At 39.3% G+C, this 25,627-nt stretch overlaps 1 protein-coding gene and 1 non-coding gene across 4 annotated transcripts in view; one reads left to right on the forward strand and one right to left on the reverse strand.

Moving 5' to 3' along the window:
* Window positions 1-2,822: 2,822 nt before the first annotated feature.
* Window positions 2,823-25,627, reverse strand: part of LOC150077929 (Kv channel-interacting protein 4-like) — a 322,570-nt gene continuing 299,765 nt past the window's right edge. The window contains exons 4-8 of one of the 3 annotated variants that reach the window (XM_090385340.1): window positions 16,596-16,720; window positions 13,455-13,598; window positions 9,975-10,187; window positions 8,693-8,755; window positions 2,823-3,889 (exon numbers count right to left, since the gene is read on the reverse strand). In XM_090385340.1, coding sequence (XP_090241466.1) covers window positions 3,842-3,889; window positions 8,693-8,755; window positions 9,975-10,187; window positions 13,455-13,598; window positions 16,596-16,720 — 593 coding nt within the window. In that variant the 3' untranslated portion in view covers window positions 2,823-3,841. The remainder of the gene's footprint in view (window positions 3,890-8,692; window positions 8,756-9,974; window positions 10,188-13,454; window positions 13,599-16,595; window positions 16,721-25,627) is intronic. The other 2 variants (XM_090385341.1, XM_090385342.1) reach the window with 2 other exon arrangements.
* TRNAN-GUU (transfer RNA asparagine (anticodon GUU)) lies at window positions 11,740-11,813 on the forward strand. The gene has a single exon. It is a non-coding gene; the product is annotated as a tRNA-Asn (tRNA).

The following is a 25,627-nucleotide window of genomic DNA, read 5'->3' on the forward strand; positions in this document are numbered from 1 at the left end:
CCACGTCGCCTTTATCGGACTCTCTCTCATGCCATCAAGAAGAATAAGGAAGCAGAATTCCTCGCTATTCAAACCCGTTCCGATACCGACATGAAACGTGTGTGGCTAGAATTGATAAACCTATGGCAATCCCGCTGGAATAACTCCACAACTGGTGCAACTACTAAACTTTTCCTCCCCGAGGTAACCTACATCAACAAACAACGTTCCACTTGGTTCTTCCCAAACGTCTATGCTTCCTTCCTATTAACTGTCCACGGGTCCTTCAAGAGACGCCTTCTAGAGTTCGACCTAGTACGAGGATGCCCTCTGTACCTGCGGACAACCTGAAGACTGGGACCACGTGATGCATTCATGCAACGTATACTTAGACCTAAGAATCCAACTACTCCTAGACCTCCAGACTACATCACTTCGGCCAGAAACCAAGTTACTGGAATCTAACGATGCTTTCCGTGCACTAACCACTTATGCCAACGAGGTCTTTCGTCGTCACTGGCATCACCTGCAACTCCCGAACACTACTCCTGGATAACCTCCTCCACACAGCAACTGATACCCAGCACCGAAAACTTCCAGTCATGAAATTCAAAATTGAGGCCAGGCCTGCCGACGCCGCTCCATGATTCTCCATTGTGACGATGCTGGACTCATTAATTTGAACTTTACCTGTTCTCTTCTTCCTACCCACAGTCCTTCTCCAGGACTCCCACAACTGCATCTTGCACTCTTCTTGCTCCTTTTCGCCTGGGAGGATGCCTAAGCTCTGTCATCACCCGCTATCTTACCTGTCTTCCACTTTCCTGTCTCTTCCTCTGCTCTTTCCTAGGCCCTCCCCACTCTCGCTCCTGCAGGAGTGTGGACGGCCCGTCAGATGTCTTTTACTCCCTGGTCCGGCTCCTCGTGCCAGTGGACGGATGCTGGGAGGCTCCTTCCTGGTGATCGCGCCTCCCAGTAACGAAGAGGCCAGTCAAACAACACAAACAACACACTGACTGGCTTTGCTATGTTAACAGAGTACTTAACGCGGATTTGTGGGAAACCACGGGAACCGCATAACAATAACACTATGTCCATTATGTCCATTATTAAAATTTGCATTTTTTTGTCTTGCTTTAGCACACACTGAATTCTCACAAAGAATTCACAGAATTGTCGTAGCCACCAATTATCTTTCACCAAATTGTCGCATATAGTGTAATGTCATATACCGAACTGTCCTATAACCAATTGCCTTGCAACGAATTGACGTGACCCCAATCAAAGAAGCATCGCTCACGGTACCTTCACAAAAATTGCACCTTGTCACGGATGGAGTCACAGCTAACGAACGAACCAGGTTCCACTCCTGTCAGTAAAAAAAAAATAAGAAGGTATAGTTGCATTGCCTTTAGAAACACCAACTGGATAGTGGAGATTGAAAAAATTTCCTGGTCTGAAAATCTCGGTTACCGCCGTTCTGTGGTAATGGGAGAACTTGAGTATGATGAAAACAGCATGAGTCCATAGACCAATTGTGCAAAGTGTCGACAGCGCAGGCCGGTGGTAACAGTAATTGTGTGAGAAGTGCTTTGGTGGTGTGCAACGGGATCTTCTGCTCTCAGTACAAGAAGAGCAAAATTTGGATGCCATAGATTATCTGGAATTTTTTTTCTGACCAGTCGTATCCCATCATGACTGCAGTGTCTCCATCATCTACGAATGGGTTGTTCCAACGGGATAATACAGGATGAGGGAGAACGAACTCTTCGGGGTAGAGATCAGCACACCTCCTTGAATTCATGGCACGACGAATTTTGGCTGGTCTGAGGACTAAAGAACACCTACTCGCTGTTATGTAGTGTGCCTAATAAAGTGACCTCTCAGTGTAAATAAATAGATGATAAAGAAAGTCGACCTGGAACAATCTATGTGATTGTCAGAAAATTACAGAAATGTTTTCTGTTTGAATAAATTTCCTAATTTCGGGCCATGCATCTTAAAAAGCAATTTTGTTAAGTTATCTTTGTCCTATTTTTCTCTCTCTCTCTCTCGTCCATTTTATTTCTTTATTATCATTCTCTAAACAACCCTATAAATATTAATGAATAAGAAATGCGATGTTCGCAGGCGAGAAATGAGGTTATATTATTTTGCGCGTGCAGAGAGATAAAGTGATAAATGAATATTCAGAATGAAATTCAAGAAATCCAAAATATCTTCTTCTTCTTCTTCTATTTTTTCTCTTTTTTTTCGCGCTCTTGATGGGTAGGACACATTAAAGTTAAAATGTATTATAATACACCCCAAGTTTCCATTTATATCGTAAGACTAGATATTCAGTACATTTTAGACAGAAATGATGTAAACAAACATGTTGGAAAGAGCTGCTAAAAGAGATAAATGCTTTTAATTTTCTCTACTTTCAAAAGATGGAGGAAATTTCTCATTTTAATAAAAGCAAGCACGATTCTGACAGACGTGGGCCATTACTACCTAATATAGTAAATCTTTATTCACACGATCATCATCATTTGTTAAATATTACATTTATTCAAGCTGTTAAAAGATTTTTTTTTCTTTCAGTGTTTAAAGAAATGACTTTAACAATCTCAGATATATTTTAATTGATGATTATTTAAGTTTCATGAGGATATATATGAGGTCGAATTCAGTTAATTATTTCATGATAATTAATTAACTTCTTAAGATAGTTTTTAATGAATTAAAAATACAATCAGTAATTGATAAAGTTTCAAAATGAACACATAGAGAGTATTTTGAAAACTGATTATGAATGTACAATGTACAAAATGTATGACATAAAAGTGTACTGTGGTGATAGAAAAATAACTACCTATACGTGAAAATCGTCTCCAGTTTATTGATGGAAGCTTCAAATAAAGATTATTAAACTTCCAAAAAGTTGTATAGGGAGAAATGAAAAGGAAATGCATTGTTTGTCCAAGTTTGAAGTATTTTCTCTCCCGGTTACACTTCCAAATATTGGATCACAGAGAACTGCAGACAGATGTCTCGTTACTATAGTAACCACAACATGTCTTGCAACAATCGATGCTAAGTAGTATCTATAATAGTGCCCTATGATCTAAGGAATGAAAATAATTACAATTACTCTAGGCGACCTTGAATTGGTCAAACACTTGGAAATGAATCCGTGTTTTACAGATGATAAATCTTCTGAACTCTACTTTGATTCTAGTTTGCAACTTCGTTGTGACTAAGACATTTCTTTGACGAAGCGGCTTCATCTGGAATGTCCAGTCTTGATATCTTCATCTTACAACAGTTTTTTGATTGTGCCAAAACACACTGACCTCTGCTAATACGGCCTTTTGGATGATCCAGGGTCTACCTCACGAGCGCAGAAAGCAGAACCGAGATTCTTCGATAAAGCATCACTGGGGAGGAGGGGATTATCAAAGGGGTTGGGTAGGACTTTGGTAAACTTTTCGAAGGAACCAAAACAAGGAACGATTTGTGTACAATAAAAACTATGTTGGTTTTACGATATCCAAATGATTAAAACAGTCATTCTCTCAGCACTCCAACTCTCTTTGTAGATGTTTCTCAGATGATGGTACAACAGCACAAATAAAGTAAAAAAATAATAATAATTTAAGACGTCGAACAATTCAAATTAAGAATAATGGGTTTGAGCAAACTGCTGAATCCTTCCAGCCTCGACTTTGTGGACGTCTATGCACAGGGGCAGCAGCACCGTTATTATCAGCCAGAATCAGCCAAAATAAGGAAATGCACAGACAGTTTTGGTATTTTAACCCTGGGTAGTTTTATAGCACAACAAGACGCTTGTGTTTGCAGAAAAATGTTCGTAATATCACAATACAGTGTTGAAGACAGTCATAGACTTCGTTACGTTGTCATCCTGAAAAAAAAAAGAAACAAATATTAATGTACAGCTTTTACTGGTAACATAGGTGTTATAAATATACTCCGTTCCTCATATACAGGGTGTCTATAAATTATTCACCTGATTATGAAACCCTATAAATTATTCAACGTGCTAACAAAGGTTTCCATGTGGAGGTTTATTGAAGTGCGGTTTTGTGAAAAAGAATTCTTTGAGTTGCTTTATTAACTGAAGGAACCGTATTACAATACTTATTACAATAAATTTTAATTGAGCTTCATAATCGATGAATAATTTATAGACACCATATATAGCTCGAGGTGCACATAATAGGTTTAATATGTTTAATATTTATTTATTTTATTTATTTATTTCTCTCTCACGATTTTAGCTATTAGATAGTGATAATTGAGAATCATGGGAAATTCAGTCCACATTAGTACAGTGGATGACCTCTGAGATAAATTAAGGGTAGAGAAATAAAACTACGTTTCTGGATCTGGATATATTTTCCACTGATGGTGGAAAATATATCATTGACAACGTATTGCTGTGATTGACGAATATAGCTATACAATCTTGTTTATGAAAATTTTGACAAGATTCCTAAGAATCACAGCACCTTGAGACTTTCTCCCTGTGCAATCGCTGATCATTTTAACGGTGGAGGATGAGCCGCATTTACTGAGTTGTGTTGATTTAATAGCAAGTAGGGAATAGCTGTGTGGTTTTTGAAAAGCAGTATAGATTTTAATTTGAGTTATCTTTAACGGTAAATTACGAAAACCTTTACTTAACCAGCGATCTTTTCAGGTGTTTCATTTCGAAGTCAACGAAGGACATTGATTGTGTGTTTGTTTGTCTGGAAAAATGCTATCTGCACTCCATAAATATGGAGTTAAGATGGCCTTTTAAAATAACATTTTCTTGTAGTTAAGAATCTGCATAATATCAACAGATGTAGTGGTTAGGAATTCGAAGTGCAATTTTTGAAAATTACAAATTAATAAGTGCTGATATTTATTTGTATGTATTGTCATAGGTTAGGTATATATTTTTATTCTTACTAGTAGATCTTAAAAGTAATCAAGCTTCTAATAGTTTTAGTTTAACACCTTTATTCACTTGATTCATCTGAAAATTACCCTTCATGATATAACTTGAATTCTGCTGGCCACTTTAATGTATTGAATGGGAACACATACATTCCCTTCGTCTTTAGGATTTGGATATTCGAACCCAACTGAATATAAAGCTTAAAGAGCTTCAGAGTAATAAGAGCTGTAAGACATTAAAGTAAATGAAGTGGAAAGCGCCTCATTTCTGAAGGCAACTCACGGTGATTTGCTTCACGTTATGAGACATTTGGTGCATTTTATAGCAAGCTTAGTTTGCTCTTTTCCCACCTAAGGAAAATTCCTTTTGTTTACGTTTCCGTAATGTTTATTATCTCATTTGAACAAGTAGTCAAGAACATATCGTTTGCTTGCCCAGGACTAATGTGCCAATATTCACAACATCAACAGTACGATTGCAGTTTAATGAAATTTTCTTTATAGAGAAAATCACGCGCCCTTCAGAAGGTTTTATTCCATCAAGCTCCAAACTGGCTATTGAATGTGCCTTCTTAACCACATAACTACAGAACATTATTAGACTTACAGAAAATGAAAAATAGCAAGTCGATAATACCTACATACTATGTAAAAAAGCAGTTCCTTTCTTTGGATATATATTTTTTTGCAACTGCTCCACTCCAAAACTATGAGACAATGCATGAAGACAAACCTCCATTGACGTCGTTTAGGCGAAGTAGAATTGTAAGCTCAATTGGGTATGATAAGATGAGCCCTATCATTATACCTACATACAGTTTTGTAGGTAAGTTTCGAAAAAAATTAAGCTTTGCTACTTTTATAAAGGAATTGTAGCAGCCTCAAAACTTAAATCGTATGCTAATAATTGTCCCTTTAAGAAAAATGAGATCTAAGAACTCGTTGTAATTTTTGTAAATAAGAATGTGTTCACTCTAGGTCTAATAATCACAGCGATACGCTATGAATAAGGAACGCCATCTAATACCGGACGGCAAAATATGAAAGCTGTTAGAAGTAACTATGGATATGTCGTTTGGGCAACGGTAACTCTCTCCAGCCAAGCATCTATTTCTATATTTTTATTTATTTTTCGTGGTTAGTAGAATGGGATTCATGCTCCAACATTCTGGGATGCTGTTATTGTGATCTATATGCACATGGTTTCCGTGTGGAAGTGGAGCACCGTTATTCATAGTTTACAATGTCACTAACTTATATTTTTTCTAAACATTCAGACAGACAATTTCTGCAAGATCTTCCGAAAATAAAATAAGTTAACATTAGTAGACGCATCTGATGCAAGAGCCAAAAAAAAATAATAATAATAATAATAAAGAAGAAAATAAATAAATAAAAATAAAAAATCGCGCATTCATTCCCTCTAAAAGTTTGTTCAGTTCTTCCTTGAATTTATTTAAGCTATCAACTTTCACAACGACAGATGGAACCTTGTTCCAGCAATCAACTACCCGCTGGCAACTAAAGGCAAGTTTCCGCACATCTATTCCACAACTGTCTTCCCTCAATATGAATTTATGCCCCCTCAGGTTAATCTGAGCAACCGGAAGAATCCTATCAGCATTTACCCTGCTCAACCCATTCAAGGTCTTATACACCTCAATAAGATAAACTCGCAGGTGCCTAGTCTCCAGACGCTGCAATTTGCAGAACTTAAGCCTTTCTTGGTAAGAAGATCCCTTCGTTCTCCTCAGCAACTAAGCAAACCCTTAGCCATAATTATGAGAGCATCCTTGGACTCAGGGGAGGTTCCCACGGACTGGAGATGTGCAAATGTATCCCCAATTCACAAAGGTGGATCGAAGGGTGACAAGAGTAATTACAGACCAGTTAGTTTAACTTCTGTTCCGGGTAAAATAATGGAGTCACTGGTTAAAGACGCATTGCAGGATCATCTAGACAAGACTGCAGCAATAATTCAGACACAGCGTGGGTTTGTTAAGGGAAAGTCTTGTCTGACAAATTTGATTGGTTATTATGATGTGGTCACAAAGGAACTGGATGCAAAAAATAATTTTGATATCATATATTTGGATTTCAGGAAAGCTTTTGACACTGTTGCGCATGGAAGACTATTGTACAAATTGGAGCAGAATTGTATTAAGGGTAAGTTGCTACAATGGATAAAAGGATGGTTAAGTGGGAGAAGACAGAGGGTGGTAATCAATGGGTGCTGCTCTTCGTGGACTAATGTTATTAGTGGAGTCCCACAGGGTTCGGTGTTGGGTCCACTGTTGTTTTGTGTATTTATCAATGATATTGATGAAGGTATATCAGGCTTAATGTCGAAGTTTGCAGATGACACAAAGGTTGGCAGGGTTGTTAATGACAGTAATGGCAGTGTGCTACTGCAACAGGATCTAGATAATTTGGGCAGATGGGCTAAGAAGTGGCAACTGACATTTAACCTTGACAAATGCAAAGTACTGCATATGGGTAGAAGTAACCCCAGAGAAACGTACCAACTGTGTGGTACTACACTTAAGGTGGTAGAAAATGAAAAAGATCTGGGAGTAATTGTGCAGTCAGATATGAAGTTTTCTGAGCAATGCAGACAGGCTGCTAGGGCAGGTCATGGGGTTTTGTCAATGATATATAGGAATTTTGCTAGCAGGAAAAAGGAGGTGATTGTCCCTCTGTATAAGGCAATGGTCAGGCCACGCCTTGAGTACTGCGTACAGGTCTGGAGGCCTCATTTTAGGAAGGATGTAGATTTGCTTTAGCGTGTACAGAGAAGAGCAACACGATTGGTGAGGGGAATGAAGGGATCCTCTTACCAAGAGAGGCTTAAGTTCTGCAAATTGCAGTGGCCGGAGACTAGGCACCTGCGCGGTGATCTGATTGAGGTCTATAAGGCCTTGAATGGGTTGAGCACGCTGAATTCTGATGGGATCCTTCCACTTGTTCAGATTACGAACCTACGGGGACATAAGTTCAAATTAAGAAAGGACAGATGTAGAATAGATGTGCGGAAATTTGCCTTTATCCAGCGGGTGGTTAATTTCTGGAACAAACTTCCATCTGTCGTTGTGGAAGTTGATAGGTTAAATAAATTTAAGGAGGAACTGGACAGGCATTTGGAGGGAATGGTGTGATTTTTTTTTTTTGGCTGATGCTGCATAAGCTCATACACTTGCTTTCTTGCATCACGTGCCACTACTACTACTACTACTACTACTACTACTACTACTACTACCAATCTTATTGCCCTTCTCTGTACTCGTTCTAGCAACTCTACACCCTTCTTAAAATGAGGCCTCCAAACCTGTACGCAGTACTCAAGGCGTGGCCTGACCATTGCCTTATACAAATGGATAATCATTTCCTTTTCCCTACTAGCATGTTTTTCTCAAATAGGTATAGTATACTTTAATATTTTTCATTGCAGAAAATAATTAAGTATAATATAATATAAAAATTAACTGTTATAATATACTTCTGCGTTACGAAAATTCAATTCAAAATGTAATCGAATACTTAAATTTAACAATATTGTACCAGATTTTGAGAAAACAAAATATGAAACTGTTAACCCCCCCAAAAAACATCAATTATAATAATTTATGTATTATTATAATTATTATACTTCATATGTTATTAATTAATTATTATAATACAATATTATAGATAATATATAAATATTAATTCGTTATTATTTATGATAAGTAATAGACAAAGTTATAAAGAAGATAATTACACTCACTTGGGTACAAGAATCCATAAATTCGTCAATTGTAACAACGCCATCTTTATTGAGGTCGAGTTTCTAAAATAAAAATAATAAAATTATATGGCAGAAAATAACTAAAATGCAATGGAAACCAACAGTAATTTTTTTACAGCAATGAAAAAGTATTTCTGAAAGTTGAAATTATTTATTTCTAAAATATCTAACAAAACTCATGCTTATATGTTGCTGCCATCTAGTGACAAAAACAGAAAATAGTAAATAATTAAACGTATTTTCAAATATTATATTATTCGCAAATAAAATAACCAGTAATACAAAATTATTAATATTATAATTAAATCCTTAATATAGTTACTGATTAGTTATTAATTTAGTTATCATAATTTAACTAGCATTAGTCTCGTATTTTGTATGAATTATAAAGATTTATTTCACTGGCAATGCAAATTCGAAATAAATATTTAAAATAATATGGTTTTATTGTCAATTTTATAGATATAAATCAATAGGTTAGCGAGATTTTTTTATTCAGTTGAACTACAGCATTATTAAATTTGTTTAAAATTATTAAACAAAAAAAAGAACAAAATTTGCAACTATCTCAGTACAATTTACCACTACCAAGCGCATGCGCAGTGCTTATTGAATATCTTCATACTTTATGTGTGTGTGATTCATTAAATAAATGATATTGATGGAATAATATTGATAATATTGAGAAAAAATATTATTGATAATATTGAGAAAACAATATTGATAAAACTGAGGAAATATTATTGATAATATTGAGAAAATAGAACTGACAATATTGAGAAAATCAAAATAACCGTTATTTTAATTATTTAATTATTTAATTAATGGCATTATTATTTTAGTTAATTTTTGATACTTCGTTGCATGCCTAAAAACAAAAAAAGAAACAATAATAATAAATTAAAACAGACTTTTATGATTTAAATTAATAATCTTATCGTTAATAAATAAAAATATATCGCTGGTTTGCTCTTTTTTAAATTCTCTGAGCATCTTTGTAGGTCACTGAAAATCTTAAAAAAAATCTTAATTTCTTTCAAATAATATTCTTTGTATTTTCATAACCGACTGCACATTTATGGAAAAGTAGGTCACATAATATTTTGTTGGCGTTGGTTCTTGCTGATGCCTGGTGGTGTGTTCCATCCTACAGATGCTGAGAAAAGTTAGCGATCCTACAAACACACGAATATTGTGGTATGTACTCAAAATGTATTTCTTCCTGCACAATATAAACACATTTCTGAGAATAGCAACTTACTTGGAACACTCGCTCCACATGCTCCCTGGTTGTGGTATCTTCTAAGGCAGGTTCTACAGCTTTTCCCATTAGGTCATAGATGGAGCTAATGATTCTCCCCATTTCGTCCTTAGTGATGTATCCATCTCCGTTGATGTCATACAGACTGAACACCCAGCGTAGTTTTTCTTGCAGAGAACCACGTGCCAGCACCGAAAGACCAATAACGAAGTCCTGAAAATGAATTATTCGAGTCAGCTTAATTAAATTAAATATATCGGTATGCACAGTTTCATTTTTTTTAATGGTCTGTGATTTCTACCTCCATTTATACAAGTAGTTCGTATCTAAAAAAGGGAAACACTGGTGATGATAAATGATGAATTTCAGATGACAGATAAAAATCGAGTGGATTCAGGACCGAGGAGCAAACAGGTCACTCAACTGGACCTCCACGTCCTATTTATGAGGTAAATGTTCGTCTCATCCAAATAGTCTCTTTCTAGACGACTAAAATCAGGTGGAGTGCCTTTATGGTAAAGCACATGAGACAGAAAACAGCAAGAGGAAATTCATCTGGTAAATTGAATAAATCATTCCTTAAAAAATCGGAATAGTATTCTCTGGTTAATCTTCCAGACAAACGAAAAGGACCGATAGCAGTTGGCACTAATTTCTGCCCATATATTTCTGGTGCCTTGGCTGGATGATGGCGTGTGGATTCTCTTTTGAGCAGTCAGGAGTGTTGCGAAAATTGATCACGCTATTTCTTTTGAAGCCAGCGATATTAGAAAACAACACGAAGGGTAGAAAAATAAGATTGCAAGTGCACTGTTGTAGGAACCAAGTAAAAAAGCTTCTCGTGGTGGGAAATCAGTTTCAGTAAAGTCTTCAGTGAGGTACTGAATGTGACACGGGTAAGGCTATTTTTTTGTAAATTCTTCATATATTTGCACGTTCTGCTCCCATTGCCGCCTCTATCTTTTGAGTGCTGTTGTCAGGATTTTCTTCCACAGAATTCAGGACCCGCTCCTCCAGCTTTACACTACTGGTGCTGATTGGTATACCACCATTGCTGAATGATCCAGAATCTCCAAGATTCTCGTCTGCTGTCCGAAAGGGATTCTTTTCTGGCAGACGACAATTTGGAAACTTTTAGCTTACACTCGTCAATTACATACACGAAATGCAGATCTGTCATTTCTCGTTTGACCAAGTCGCCATATTCAGTTCAAATGCACACTATCACTTAATAGAACAAAACCTTCTAAAGGTTTTCATTTTCCTTACTGAGCTTTACGCAAGAAGTTACAATTAAGAACAGCGATTCAAAAAAATTCACACTACGGACGCTGCAATAGTAATGAAACTGTTTACACACCCAGAGATTAATAGGCATTTTTTACTGGATAATTTCTGGAACACAGGAAGAGCTGTAACTTGGAAACAAAGAAATTTAGGGGCATATGTTTTATATAAACTAGGAACTAAGAGCATTTGGAAACAACAGTTTGCAAATCACCTGTTTTCTACAGCAACAAACAATTTGTATAAAATATGCTTGTTCATCAGTTATCCAATACTTTTTGGTAACATAGTGTACTTCAGAAGAAAGACGTAGTGTAGAAAGTTCTAGATAAATACTTGCTTTAAAATTTAAAGGTTCACATTTGCAAAAAATAAACTTTGTTATGATAAATAGGATTAAAAATATATATATAAAAACACCAGACCGCTTGTAAAAATAAGAGAAATAATATTGCGCCACGGAATCTTTTTCACAGAAGCCTCCGTGGCGCAATCGGCTAGCGCGTTCGGCTGTTAACCGAAAGGTTGGTGGTTCGAGCCCACCCGGGGGCAATGTCATTTACTTTTGGTGTGACGCTGTGGCTTAGTTGGTTGAAGCGCCTGTCTAGTAAATAGGAAATCATGAGTTCGAATCTCGCCGGTGCCTTGAATTCCATTTTTAACCCTTGGCATGGTGCCGTGAAGGGTTTTGTGAATTCATGGTACCTGTGCACCTTACAATAAAGATCTTATTTATTTATATAAGGAAGTTAGGTAGGACAATGGACTATGATTTCTTTGTGAAAATAGGAAAATCTGGAATGAAGAATCGTGATAGCTTCACACCAATGAGTAAAATTTTAGTAAATCTCAAAAATCTAGTAACTTGCCTGAAAAAATTAGGGTTTCACTCTACTTACTGATCATCAATATTTTGTTCAGAGGAGAGGAAGCATCATGATGTGAGGCTATTTTCTATTGATTTGTATTGAAATCATTGGTCGTAGTGCTTCAAATCGTGGATACAAAGTATTTGAATTATTATGTAATTCAAACACTTTGGGCTTTAGCCTAACTCACTTGGGTCCAGGAAAATTATGTTCTGCAATTGGCTTAGTCGGCACAGAGTCCCGATTTTAAAAACAAATTACTTTTGGGATGAAATGGGACGCCGGACTGGGCGGGGCCTACATGGCCCACTTCGATTAATGCGATGGCAACTACGATAAAATGAACCAAATTCCAGCTGGATGTTATTATGAAATGGGCAAAAGTCTTTCGCGAAGAGTCAATGTTCTCATTGTGGATAAGAGTGGGCTTACACAGTATTATTATTTTATTTAATAAAAATCAATATCAAAATGTAAAACCCAGCGTGGTATTTTAGCATTTGTCTGAAGGCCACTTTCTAGTCTAGACAAACTTTGCGAATAAATTTTCAGTTGTGTTTTTGTTTATCTTTACGATAGAATAACCTCATCAAAATACGCACATTACTTGGACTTACTGGATATCTTATGAAATTGATCTTTGTAATGGTCCATCCAGGGTCGAAAACAAAAGGGTTAAAATGTCAAATTGGAGAGATTGACAGGCGATCGTAACAAAATTCCCATTAGTTTACTAAGTGTAAGTCGTAAAATGTAAACTCTCCGGATGCAACTCGGTCAAAATGCTGTTTATGATTTCTTTAACCATGGCAAAAACAGTTTTCTTATTGTATAAACGTCATTTTTGTAAGTCGTAGATGAACAAGGTATCATCTTGTAATCCGAAGACACCATATAACTGGTAGTTACACGAGAGAACAGATACACCTCCGGCAAAAAAGCATTCTTTATTAACGAAGGTCCATTAAGTTTAGACCTCATGAAGATATGCAGATTACCGGACAGAATGTTAAGTAAGACGAAGTCAACACAACATAAAATTGCCCGAAGAGATCAATTTTAATGGCAAGTTTCCTAACATCAGATTTAACAACTTCCATAAAGAGAAGTTATCTATGCTGGATATTGTCGCTTGGTTTTCGTCATTTTCCGCAATGTTCCCTTATCTCCCAGCATAAATACCAAATTATCCGATGTCCTAGCAGACTTGCATTGTCCGTTATCGTCTTAAAGTCATAATGCATTTTCTGAATTAACGAACCCATACCAACTTACGAGTGGCTTGCGTTTTAAAGATAACCAAAGAAACTTACCAAGCACTTACCGTAAAAGTTATAGCTCCCGTATGGTCCTGGTCAAAGGTATTGAAAACATAGTGGGCATATTGGCTAATGTCGGCTCCGCGGGGAAAGAATTGGGCATAGATTCCTTTAAATGTGTCTTCTCTTACCATACCAGAGGGACATTCCTGTTTTTTGAAAATAAAAAATAAAATGGGAATGATATCACAAAATGTAAAATAGAAAACAAAGAAAAATAAATTTGAATCTTCGTCAAATAAATATTCAATTATTAGATCAAATAAAGCTGCGCATGACCGAACAGTGAATACTTAGAAATTTGAGTTCTAAACTTAGAACTGAAGATATCACTTTTAACAACAGAAGATTTGTTGAAGTTTATTACTGCAATCCATTGCGAGATTTTTCAAGGCCAAAGGAAGTTATTTATCACGGGATTATTAGAAAAGTAAGGTGGTTGAATTACGGCAACAGATAACTCCCTCCATGTATTTGAATAGTTTCAAGTATGCAAATAAGAGTGATTAATGAACACAGAAGATTACAGAAGTTTAGGAAGTCCTGTCAGGGTGTTTTATTGTTAGAATCTTAATTGAAGCATTGATGTCAACGCCCAGTGGTAAGAATTGAGTACATTAGGTGTGCTGACCTGCATGCTAAAAGAATTCTATTTGGATAAAACATCAGTAAACACCGTAAAAGAATGCAAGAAATCAATCTGAATTGCTATATTCGTAATGTAGTTTTTAATTTCCAAACAGCAGGATACAGGTTTAAGAAAATAAGGTTGAGGATCGGTTGTAATTAACAGTTGAAATGCTGAGCAGTTCTGTAGTGATTATAGAACATCGGTATTTATAAAAATAGCAGTATTTTCTACACTCACTAGCCAAAAAATGAGAAACCTGTATCCAGTATCTACTAGGACCACCTTTTGCTCGAATTACAGCAGTATCTCAACGTCGCATGGATTCCACTAGAGGTGTCTGGAGGAGTCTAGCTCCACATTTGAACATTTTTCCATCAGGACATTTGTCAGGCGTTGTTTTGTGGTTGTTCTGAACTGCTCTTTCCAACATATCTGAGACATTCTCAACTGGAATCACGTCTGGAAAATTAGGACAGGAGGTCAGGTGTAGATGTTGGAAATCCTGTGAATGTTCCTTGAATTATTCAGATGGAAATTTGCACGGTGGATAGTTGCGTTGTCACCATGAAAGAATTCATCGCAATTCAATTAAAAATGAAGTATTGCAGGGAGAAGTCGACAGAAAGATGATGGTCGAGTTAACACAATCTTCTAACGATATGAGCGGACCCAGTCCGTGCCAACAGATCATATTTCATACCATGACACCACCTCCAGCTGCTTGAGTGGTTGGCACAAGAGACAAAGTCTAGTGTTGGCGTTGGCGTTGGCGGTAATGCAGTCGAATCTTTCGATTTTTTCCAGAAAGAAGTGGTTTTCCTACAGACATATGACTGTCTGTAGGAAAACGGATTCTTGAACTGTTTTTCCGCATAATTCGGTTGTAAATGTGTGTTTATTTACTGAATTTTTCAGTAATTCGTTGCACAGTACTTTCTGTTCTGATACACAATTCGCTTTAAATTCTGCGCTGTCTTTCTTGGGGTACTGGCTTACTGCCTCATTTCTTCCTCTTAGAGCTGCACTCTTTGTCTTTCCCACTCACTGTATACTCTTAAAATTTCCTTTGGTTTCTAAATTGTGGCACCTTCTAAACGTGCTCTAACAATAACACCTTTATCAAAATCGGGAAGATCACTTGCCTTCCCCGTGGCTGGATCGACTAAGAAGTCTCAGGAAAGCGTGCAGTATTTATCTGGCACCATGGAACTTGTGATGATACCATGTGACAACTTACATTTATATACCGTAAGTTTAATTATCTGTTCACACCAATTTCAAAAAGTTTCTAATTTTCTGTCCAGCGACTTTATTTTTATAAATGGTGGAGGTCAAATTCGAAATCGATATGCAGTATTGTGGTTTCAATATCAAGTACCACAAACAGAAAGGCGGTACACTGGAGAAGAGTCTAATTTCTTAATCCTTCCAATGGCATGGAAAAAAAAGGAATCCAGCTAACATTTATCGGAGTTTCTCCAACTGTTTGTGAGAAGGCCAATGATATTGATTCAAGCTATCCGAGCATACACAAGATAGAAATGCCGGCTCCTTTTTAAATGGAAACTTTTGTGGAGAACAGATTTATGTCTGCCAATTTATAAAGATTTTTCTCGTAAAGAGATCAAGCTTGTCTTTATCGTGATTTTGAGTAAATATTTATGGTATTTATTATCGATTGCCTTTTCGATGTTAGCAGAAACTTCGTTGATGGCATTCGGTAAGAAAACAAATATGTGGAGAATGTTGGCGTATATTCTTCCATTTTTCTATTCTCACAGTGCATGTTTTAGTTACGTTATAATTTAGCATCAACTAAAAGACAAAAATCTCCTAAAGGAGAAAACAAATTATTTTACAGAAAGAATCGAATTCATCTAAACATCCAGTGGCTGCACCAATGTTCGAAGAAAGCAATACATGCAGTGTCGAAAACCATCGCCCAAGCTCGGTGTTCTTCGTTATTTTAAAACTGTCGCAAATGTGAGTGCGAGGTTGATCAGCTGTCTAGAAATCAATAATCTACTCTCGGACCACCGCCTATATGTATTCGGGAAGAAAAGAAATCCCCAAGACTGAATAAAGAAGTATTGCCAATTTTTGTTTTTTTTAAATGATTTTTATTATTCTTTTCTTACACCGGGTTCGGCTCTGTGTCGCAGCAGACCATGGTCCATAATTGGACATTTTCGAAGCGGTAGCTTCCACTCCACTTTGCGATGTTGTTGTAATGAAGGTGACGTGTTTGAGTACACGAATATTTAACACGCATTTATGTAAATGACCCAACTGTAATTTAATTCTTCACGGAGGAGAGAAATTACATCTGCCGACTATTGCCCGAAACTACGTCTTAATTTGCAATTCTGCCCTTCATTATCACCTCCAGAAGAGCCGCTATTTATGAGGAAATCTGAAAATAACGATTGACCAAAGCTTACTGGACACCACCAGAACAATGTGAGAGCGCAAGCGTGTGGAACAGCGGAAGAAGGAAATCCTCTGTTGAACTCACCTGCTTGAAGCCACGATACATAAGCTGAAGCTCCCTTCGATTGAATTTCGTGAGCTGGCATAACGTATCAATAGCTTCAGGCTTGAACCTTGTTTGCTGACCGTCTAGTTCGTCATATTCGCTATCTGTAAAGATATCAATCTGTTATAAGTCTCTAAAATTAACAAAAGCTTCTGTAATCACTAATGTTTAATAAAAAAACTGAGTTAACTTAAAATTTAAAGTGGGATATACACTGTAGAGTCAAAACATTATGACCACTCCCATGTTCCTCCCCACTTGGTGGCACACCGGTTGAAAAGTGGCAATATTACGGAAATTGTGCATGGTGACTCCCAGAAATTATCCATCTCCATCTTGTTTGACTGTGCAGGTATACAGAACTCTGTAAAAAAGGCCTGATATGTAGGTTAATGTGTTTGTGTTCTGTTGTTTGTGTCAGGCCTCTTTTCCACCAGGGTGCAGCCACGGACAACTGCTTCCCAATGCTTCCACCGGCACGAGGAGCCGTATCCGTATCCCAGTATTTAAGTAGCACCCACTGGAGGTAGTGTTAAACCAGTGGATGCCAATCTCCTTTACACAGATTGCCCAAACCTGTGTACTAAAAGAAACATACTATTATCAACTGTACATGGCACACTATGGCATACAGAATTTCCCACTGGAAGAAGTGCTATATATCACCGTATTTAACTTAAATTATTAAAATTTTACGTTTATTGCCGACTAGATGGATTCATGATGATTTTCCTTTTCAGGAAAACACTAGATGAAAAGTTCTGCAATGTCTTGCGAGCTGAGGAGAGCAAACACATTATCTTCGCGTAAATCAGGTATAGCAGTAAACAACAAAGATCTATTCACCTCATATATAGGACAGTAAAGAAGAATATGCAACCAGTCTTCCACTTCACCACAAGAACAGAAAGGATCTGATTCTAAATTAAATTAACACAGTTTTTCTTTAAAAGACCCATGTCCTATAAGTAAAAAAGATGCAAATATTCTAGAGAAAAACCAAGAAGTCTTCTTATCTGCACTGAAGTTAACATTCTTAATGAAAAGACGGGTTACTTCACTAGAATCACTTGAATCCCACCTGTTTGCCAAGAAGCAACAAACTTGTTCCAAATAATCACTTTACTAATTTTAATCGGGACTAGAGGATCTCCAGAGATACTGATAATTGATAGAGACTCTTTTTTTAACTAATACAAAATTTCTCTATATGCAATATACATATATAAAGCAAGATTATCACTTGTAAACTGAAATTTAACTGATCATCCATAATGATTCCCAAATATTTCAGATTTTGCACATATGGAATCAACTTATTTGAAACAAAAACCCTAGGTCAGGGGTCGGCAACCTGCGGCTCTTTGAACATAAAAATAAATCAAGAAACCGCCTGAACAATGCGAATCTCTCAGCATGTTTAAAGATGAAAATTGCGACATACTCTCCTGATGGTGAGAGACTCGCTCAAGAAGTTCAGCAGCAAAAGTCACATTAACTCGTACCTAATTGGATGTTTGTTACGTTTTTTTCAGTATTAATAAATAATATTTCAAACTTTATATTTTTTTAATAAAACACCTTCCCACTCTATTCTATTTCTTAAAAATCTTCCCCCCCCTCCTCCCAGCTTGAGCTAAGGTGCGGCTCTTTGGATTCTCTCTTTTTTTAATTAGAACAATAACTCCGCCATGGACGGTCCCAAGCCCGGCTGCGAAAGGAGGAGGATGGTCATCCTGCCGAAATGACCAGAACCGGGAAACCGGGGAAACTAGGCAAGAAACCGCATGAAATTCGGAACAAGCTCTTACAACAATGTTACCGCATCCGGGGTAGCCGATGCGCCAGCACTGGGGTACTGGTGTGAAGTGGACCACTGGCCACAGAACAAGCTGTTATAACAATGTTACCGCATCCGGGGTAGCCGATGCGCCAGCACTGGGGACCCAGGGTGCTGGTGTGAAGTGGATCACTGGCCACAGCAATAAGCTTACTACGCCGAAAAGGACAATTAACATTGGCGAATGGAATGTTCGAACGGGGCACCACGTTGGACAAAAGGAAATCATTGCCCAAGAACTACTTAGGTGCAAGATATCAATCGCGGCATTATCCGAATTAAGGCTCACCGGGTCTGGAACGATGATCATCCAACCACCAGCACCTAACGAAGCGGTTATGCTGTTGTTGTTGTTTTGGTTTTTTAGGAGCATTAGCAACTAAGGCCATATTGCTCCGGGATATGCGGTGGTCATTCCCTGAATGACCTTTCCGCATCCTCCGTATTTGGTGGTGACGGGCTCGAACCCCGGTCTAATCAAGAAGCGTGTGCTACGCACTGCTGCTCCTTCCCACCTGGCTACGGAGGCGCCACGCGGTTATGCTATTCTACTCTGGTGGTGAGAAACGAGAAGCAGGAGTGGGCTTTATGGTCGATGCTCAGGCCACCAGTAGTGTGATCGCTTTCCAACCAATATCGAACCGCCTGGCAGTCCTTACTGTCAAGGGCACCATCAAGACCCATATTATCTCCGCCTATGCGCTAACTGAGACTAGCCTGGACCCGACCAAGAATGACTTCTACAACCAGCTCCAACATACGCTGGATTCAATTCCGCAGACAGAAGTGATCATCCTCGCAGGGGACTTTAATGCCCATATTGGCGTGGACAGATCTGGGTGGGAAACAACAATGGGCAAGTTTGGCCATGGGAAGATCAATGACAACGGCTTACGTTTGTTGTCCTTTGCCGCATCTAACAACCTGATCATTGGAAACAGCCATTTCCAGCACCCTCAAAAACATCAACTTACATGGCGAAATCCATCTGGCAAGGACTCAGCAATCCTGGACTACATTTTGATCAATGCCAGATTTCGCTCATCACTCATGGACGTTCGTGCCATGAGGGGACCTGATTGCGGATCTGATCACTACCTCATCCGGGCTAAGGTGCAGCTCAAATTACGGCATGCAAAAAGATCATCTCGGTCAGCCAAGCTGGACTGGAGGCAGCTAATGAATGCTGCCAACAAACAGGCATATCAGATCGCCCTATCCAACCGCTTCGAGATGCTGGCCGTGCCCGAGGATATAAATGAAGAAGAAAAGCAGATCTCTGATGCCATCCTGGAATGTGCCAAGCCCCTATGTCCACCTACCCGACGTCGAACGCAACCATGGATATCAGACGAGTGCCTCGACCTCGTAGACAAACGGAAACAGGCAAAGTTGGTCGACTTTGAACGGTACCGGCAGCTAAACCGAGAAGTCCGACAAAGAATGACAGCAGAAAGAGAAGCATACTGGAACCAAGTGGCAGACGATCTTGAAGTGGCGGCATCCAAAAACGAGTACCGCACTCTCTACCGCACCCTTAGATGTCTGAGTGGAAAGGCCAAATTGACTAGTGACAACATCAAGAATGCTGATGGGACCTTCGTGCGATCACCATCCGAACGCCTGCAACGGTGGAGTGAATTCTTCAAAGCTTTGTATAATCACGACCCACCTCAGGGACCGCCAGCAACAGCACTCTCGATCGACCCCCCTGAGGTCTCCATGGTCGATGTTGAGCCTACAGTAGAAGAAGTGAAAGCAGCCATACAATCCCTGAAGAATGGCAGGGCACCAGGAGTGGATCAAGTCACCACAGAAGCGATCAAAGCCGTGGGAGATGTACTGCTTCGCCGACTACACTCACTCCTCAAAACCATCTGGTGCACTGAACAAATTCCGTTAACATGGAGGAAAGCCATTATCGTGCCGATCCACAAGAAAGGTGATAACCGGGACTGCAAGAACTACCGTGGCATCAGCCTCCTTTCCATCATCGGAAAGGTCTTTATGAAGATCATCCAGTCAAGACTGCAAAAACATCAAGAGCAAACCAGTCGAGAAGAACAGGCAGGATTTAGACCCGGGCGAGGATGCTGTGATCAAATCTTTGCCATTCGTCAGCTGATGGAGGAGAGGATCCGGTGTGGACAGCGAACCGCCATTGTTTTCATTGACTTTAAGTCTGCTTTCGACTGTGTCCACCGGCCTGCCTTATGGAAACTACTAGAGGTTGAACATGTACCTCGAAAAGTCATCACACTCCTCCAAACTGCATACAAAGGTTTAACCAGCCAGGTGCGCATCCAGAACGATTTATCTGAGGAATTTACCATCCAAACTGGAGTCCGCCAAGGGGATGTAGCCTCCCCGTTGCTTTTCAACATCGTGGTCGACGCCATTATGAGGCAAGCATTCAGAAACAGACAGGGCATACAATATGACAAGGATCACTATGTGACTGACCTGATGTTTGCTGATGATAGTGCTATCCTTGCCGGTAACGACGCTGAAGCCACGGACATCCTCTACGACATTGCCCGCATTGCCCGGCCATACGGTTTGAAGATCAATGCTGGTAAGACAAAGGCCCTGACAACAGATGGGTCGCAAGCCACCATCTATCTCGAAGGCGTCCAGATCGAGCAAGTGCAGGACTTTAAATACCTTGGGTCGCTGGTCCAGGAGAAGAAAGTTGCATCCACCATGGAAATCCACAGCAGAATTGGACAGGCGGCCACTGCGTTCGCCTCGCTCAAATGGTGCTGTGGAAGAGGACCAACATTTCCACAAAGACTAAAATCCGACTCTTCCGGACTTTGATCCTGCCCATTCTTCTTTACGGATCGGAAACATGGATTTGTCTCAAGTTAGATTTGAACAAACTTGAGGTATTCCAAATGCGATGCCTGCGGCAGATCTTGGGCATCTCTCTTCGCGACCGCATCACTAATGATACCATCCGCGCCAGATGCCAACAGCAACCAACCATTGCCGACCAAATCCAGAAGCGAAGGCTCAGATGGTTTGGCCACGTATGTAGAATGGGCACGAACAGAATACCATCCACACTCCTTTGGAGACAACGACCCACCCAATGGAGCATCCAACGGACCGCGCCTAGGAAAACATGGGCCAAGCAAGTGGAAGATGACTTGAAGAGCCGACGTCTCGACCTTAACCAGGCCAGGACTGAAGCCATGGATCGTAAGGTATGGAAGAACATCACAGAGCAAGTCCGAAACCCTGCGGCACCTACAGCAGCATACTGGTTGCGTGGCCAACCGCCTCCCCCAGCTGCCAGCTAAGGACCAAAGAAGAGAAGAAGAAGAAGAAGATCAAAAACGGCTCTTCACTCAAAAAGGTTGCTAACCTCTGCCCTAGGTGGTCGGTGAATATCAAATCTTTTCTTATGAACCGTTAGCTTTGTTTTAGATGTTGATATTTTAAGCTTATTTATTGAAGCCCACTTTCGCAGATCTTCCACTACAACTTCAGCTCGTTCCTCCAAATTATTTCTAGACCTTCCTGGTATACATACCAGAAGATCAGCTGCATATGCCAAGCGATAAATAGTTTCAAAATCTTTTACAAGCCACTGATCCAGTACGGCTTTCTAAAAAGTAGAACCAAGAACTGATCCCTGCGGACACCCTCTATAAACAGCTCTCTTATAACTCAGAGTTTGAGCTCTGACTATCCTTAAAATACGATCTAATCACCGAATAAACATAATTGTCATAATTAGCCAATCTCTGGGACCTGAGGGCACTTTCCCACCAAAAGGTGTCGAAAGCATCCTCAAAGTCCACAAAGACAGCATATACATCTTCTGCAAAAGATCCCCTCTTAAAACCATATTGATGTGCAGAGCGTAAACCCTATATCAACAAAATAACAAGAGCTCCTTGTAGGTGTTCGCTGGGAGACCTAGTGCTGCTAGGCTGTTGTGAAGGGTCTTTGGCACCATACCTGTGCTTGACACGATGATCGCGTTGGTTGTTACTTGTTGCATATGCCATATGGGGGAACCCCTGGTGCCGTCAGAGAACTAACCCACTTGATCTCCTGTCTTAGGTGCGTGTATTTTCTTATTTTTTTCCCTCATGGGTTTGCTGAAGGTTGCCAGTGTTGGGCACTGTTATGTCAATCAGATAGGTAGCCTTCTTGTCCACAAGTTGTGTGGGATGGTCTTATCCGTTATTATGGTGCGATCCCAGTACAGCTTGTGGGTTTGGGTCTCTGGAGGTTCTTGTGGGTTTGGGCCTGGGGTTCGTACTTGTAGTACGGTACACTTTCTTCGATCAACTGGCATTTCCTCGCTAGCCTCTGATGTATTATCCTAGCTACCTGGTCGTATTAGCTACCTGGCCTCTGATGTATTATCCTAGCTACCTTGGACATCGTGTCTATGAGTATACTCAGTCTGGGTGATCACCTTGCATCCAGCAGTGATTGTTGGATCGTTTCTGAGGCCAGGTAGCATCGTTGGCATGTATTATCTGACACCGCACTCCTTAGCGATGTATTTTCTATAGTTTCTAGTGTTGATCAGTCAGTCGCCACAAGAAACTTTGATGATGGTTGATTAACTGGTCTTGGATGGCGATCATGAATCCTTCCGTCTCGGGGTAGAGCGTCCTGCTTGTGAGCCATGCATTGGAAGCAATTTTATCTATGTGATATTGATGGAGGTCATTGTAGTGTCTGCCATGGAGCGTCACATGTTTCTTTTTATTTGTATGGAAGTCGGTTGATTGTCCTTCTTTGCTTCACAGTTCATAATTGAACCTGTGGATACACATTGACAAAGATTTCTTTCCCATATATCTTGTCTCTACATAGTTTCTCTGTGACAATGTTCAAATTATTAAAACACTTTATAGTCTTTGAATATAGAAGATCTCTTTTCAATCTTCGTTGTTTTTATATTTTTAATTTTTAGTTGTAACGATAATCGTCTGCGTCGTAGACTTTTCTTTGTCTTTCTGCTTATTATCCGTTGTTACCTCAGCATAAGTTTTTGCAGGTGGCGAGACTTTACTCTTTTCCTCCAATCTTGCAGACAGAACCTTATTCTCTGTCTGCAATTTTGCAGTAACAGTCTGCAGCTCGTTCCAAAAATCCAATACCTGTGCATATGCAATGATGGGAATATTATACTCACTACGAAGCAAAAGATGCCTTAACTCTAATCTTGTTTCTTTTAACTTTTCCATACCTAAGAGATCTAAATACGACTGATCACCCGAACTCTCAAGATCTTGCCTTACCCGGTTAACAGGAGGTTTAGGATTTCACTGTTCAAAACCTTTTCCTTTGAACAACAACTGCAATTCAAAATACTTCTCTACTATGTCCGTTCCAAGCACCTCTAGCTCAACTGAACACTCCAGAACTTCAGGAGGCTTAATCTTGACACTCTTAGTACCCTTGGACTTCTTAGACTTTTCTTCTTGGTTGTTGATTCTCCATCATCAGCAACTCCAATAACTAGAGCAACTTTGCCTTTAACACAGAGAGGACATTGCGCACAGAGAGGAGGAGGATGACAAACCACTGCTGTTGTCTAGGAGAGAAAGAATAAAAACAACAGGGGTGGGGCAAGAAGAAATTATACGTGCAATTCCACTTAGATGTACCCTAAATGGAGGTCACGTTTTCTAGCGAATAGGAAGGAGTGAGAATGAATTAAAGTAGGCAGGATTGGTTGAAACAGATTCTTGAGGGAGGGATCCCAAAACTCGGAGGACTGTGGAGTGTAGAGAGAGAGAAGAGAAGTGATGAGGACTGTGGAATGTAGAGAGTGGTGATGAGAACTGTGAAGTGGAAGGAACGAGAAAATTGATGGAGTGCGGGGACGTAAGAAAAAAACGGGGGCTTTGAAATAAGTGGGAGTGGGAGCATGAATGAAGAAAGATTGACAGTGTAGTGATTAGAAGATCAAGCGAGCAGGTAGGAGCACATGAAGATGGTGTCAGCAGGAAACTGGATGCAGTGTACTGTTAGACGGTCAGCGGACGCATTTGGATAAGTAAAGATAGGCAATAAGAAAAACCTGATCATGAAGATGAGTCAGGCCAGTACCAGAAGCAGAAGGAGAAGAATCCCAGGACTTTCGGGTACAGTAGACGCGACGACTGGAATAATGTAAGTCCATTCCTTGTATTCTTTTAGGAGAACGTTTTGTAATGATGAAAGGGCGGTTAAATGGCTAAGAAAGGTTAGAGTGAGGCAGAATGTGAGAGAAAGAGAGAGAGAGAGAGAGAGAGAGAGAGCTTAATGGTGCTATAATTGGGAGGTTAGGTTTTGTCAAGTTAAAATCTGTAAGATATGATAGGAATAAGAGAGTGGTAATTGAGCGAGAGATGAAATTGGTGAGTAATTAAATCGACGCAATGTATGTGAACATATATATGGATAAATTATCTATGGAAAGTAAAGAGAAGTGTTTATATAAGATGAATTCTTGTATAGAATTCATTTATGTTAGAATTCCTTGTCCAGGACTTGGGTAAAAAGACTTTTGGCTGTTGTTAGGTTGAGTGAAGGTGTGAGCTGACGGTTAAGCAGGAATGAGGAGAGTGTTTCATTTAAGAGCAAGTTGTAGAGTAGTTTGAAAGACGGTCATTTCTAGAACAAAGGGATAGGTTGAGTGACATTGAGTAAGCTGCGAGAGCTAGGTAAGGGAGAACTGGGATTAATAGGGGTGAAGGCATATTAGCAGAGAGAAGCTATAAAAGTAAAGTAAGAATAAATTAAGCGTATTAATTTACAACGAGGTTGCTGTGAATGCAATACTGCACGCAGCGAGTGTCAACAAGGTGGGTAGCCAGCCTGGGATTGATAGTTCCAATAGAGTTGATGTCTAACCGTGTAGCTGTGGTGCTGGCGGCAAGAGGAGGACATGCACACTATTAGATAGATGGTCCTAATGCTTTCACTTGACTGGGTATATCCTAGTAAGCTTATAATTATCTCATCAAACTGCATTATTGCTGCTGGAGATAATTAGCATAATTTTAAAAACAAATGCAAATCAGCTTTATCTATTTATCTATAAAGCGACCTGTATGATGTCCTCAAGTCCTACGGTTGAAATTTCTACATCAAGATGATTCGGCTTTTATCCCAAGAGGCAAAATTATGCCTGGAGGTAAATAAATAGCTGAAT

The sequence above is a fragment of the Mastigoproctus giganteus genome, chromosome 11 (assembly GCF_048544385.1).
Source record: "Mastigoproctus giganteus isolate SK-2022 chromosome 11, ASM4854438v1, whole genome shotgun sequence".
In the NCBI taxonomy this organism is placed as follows: Eukaryota; Metazoa; Arthropoda; class Arachnida; order Uropygi; family Thelyphonidae; genus Mastigoproctus; species Mastigoproctus giganteus.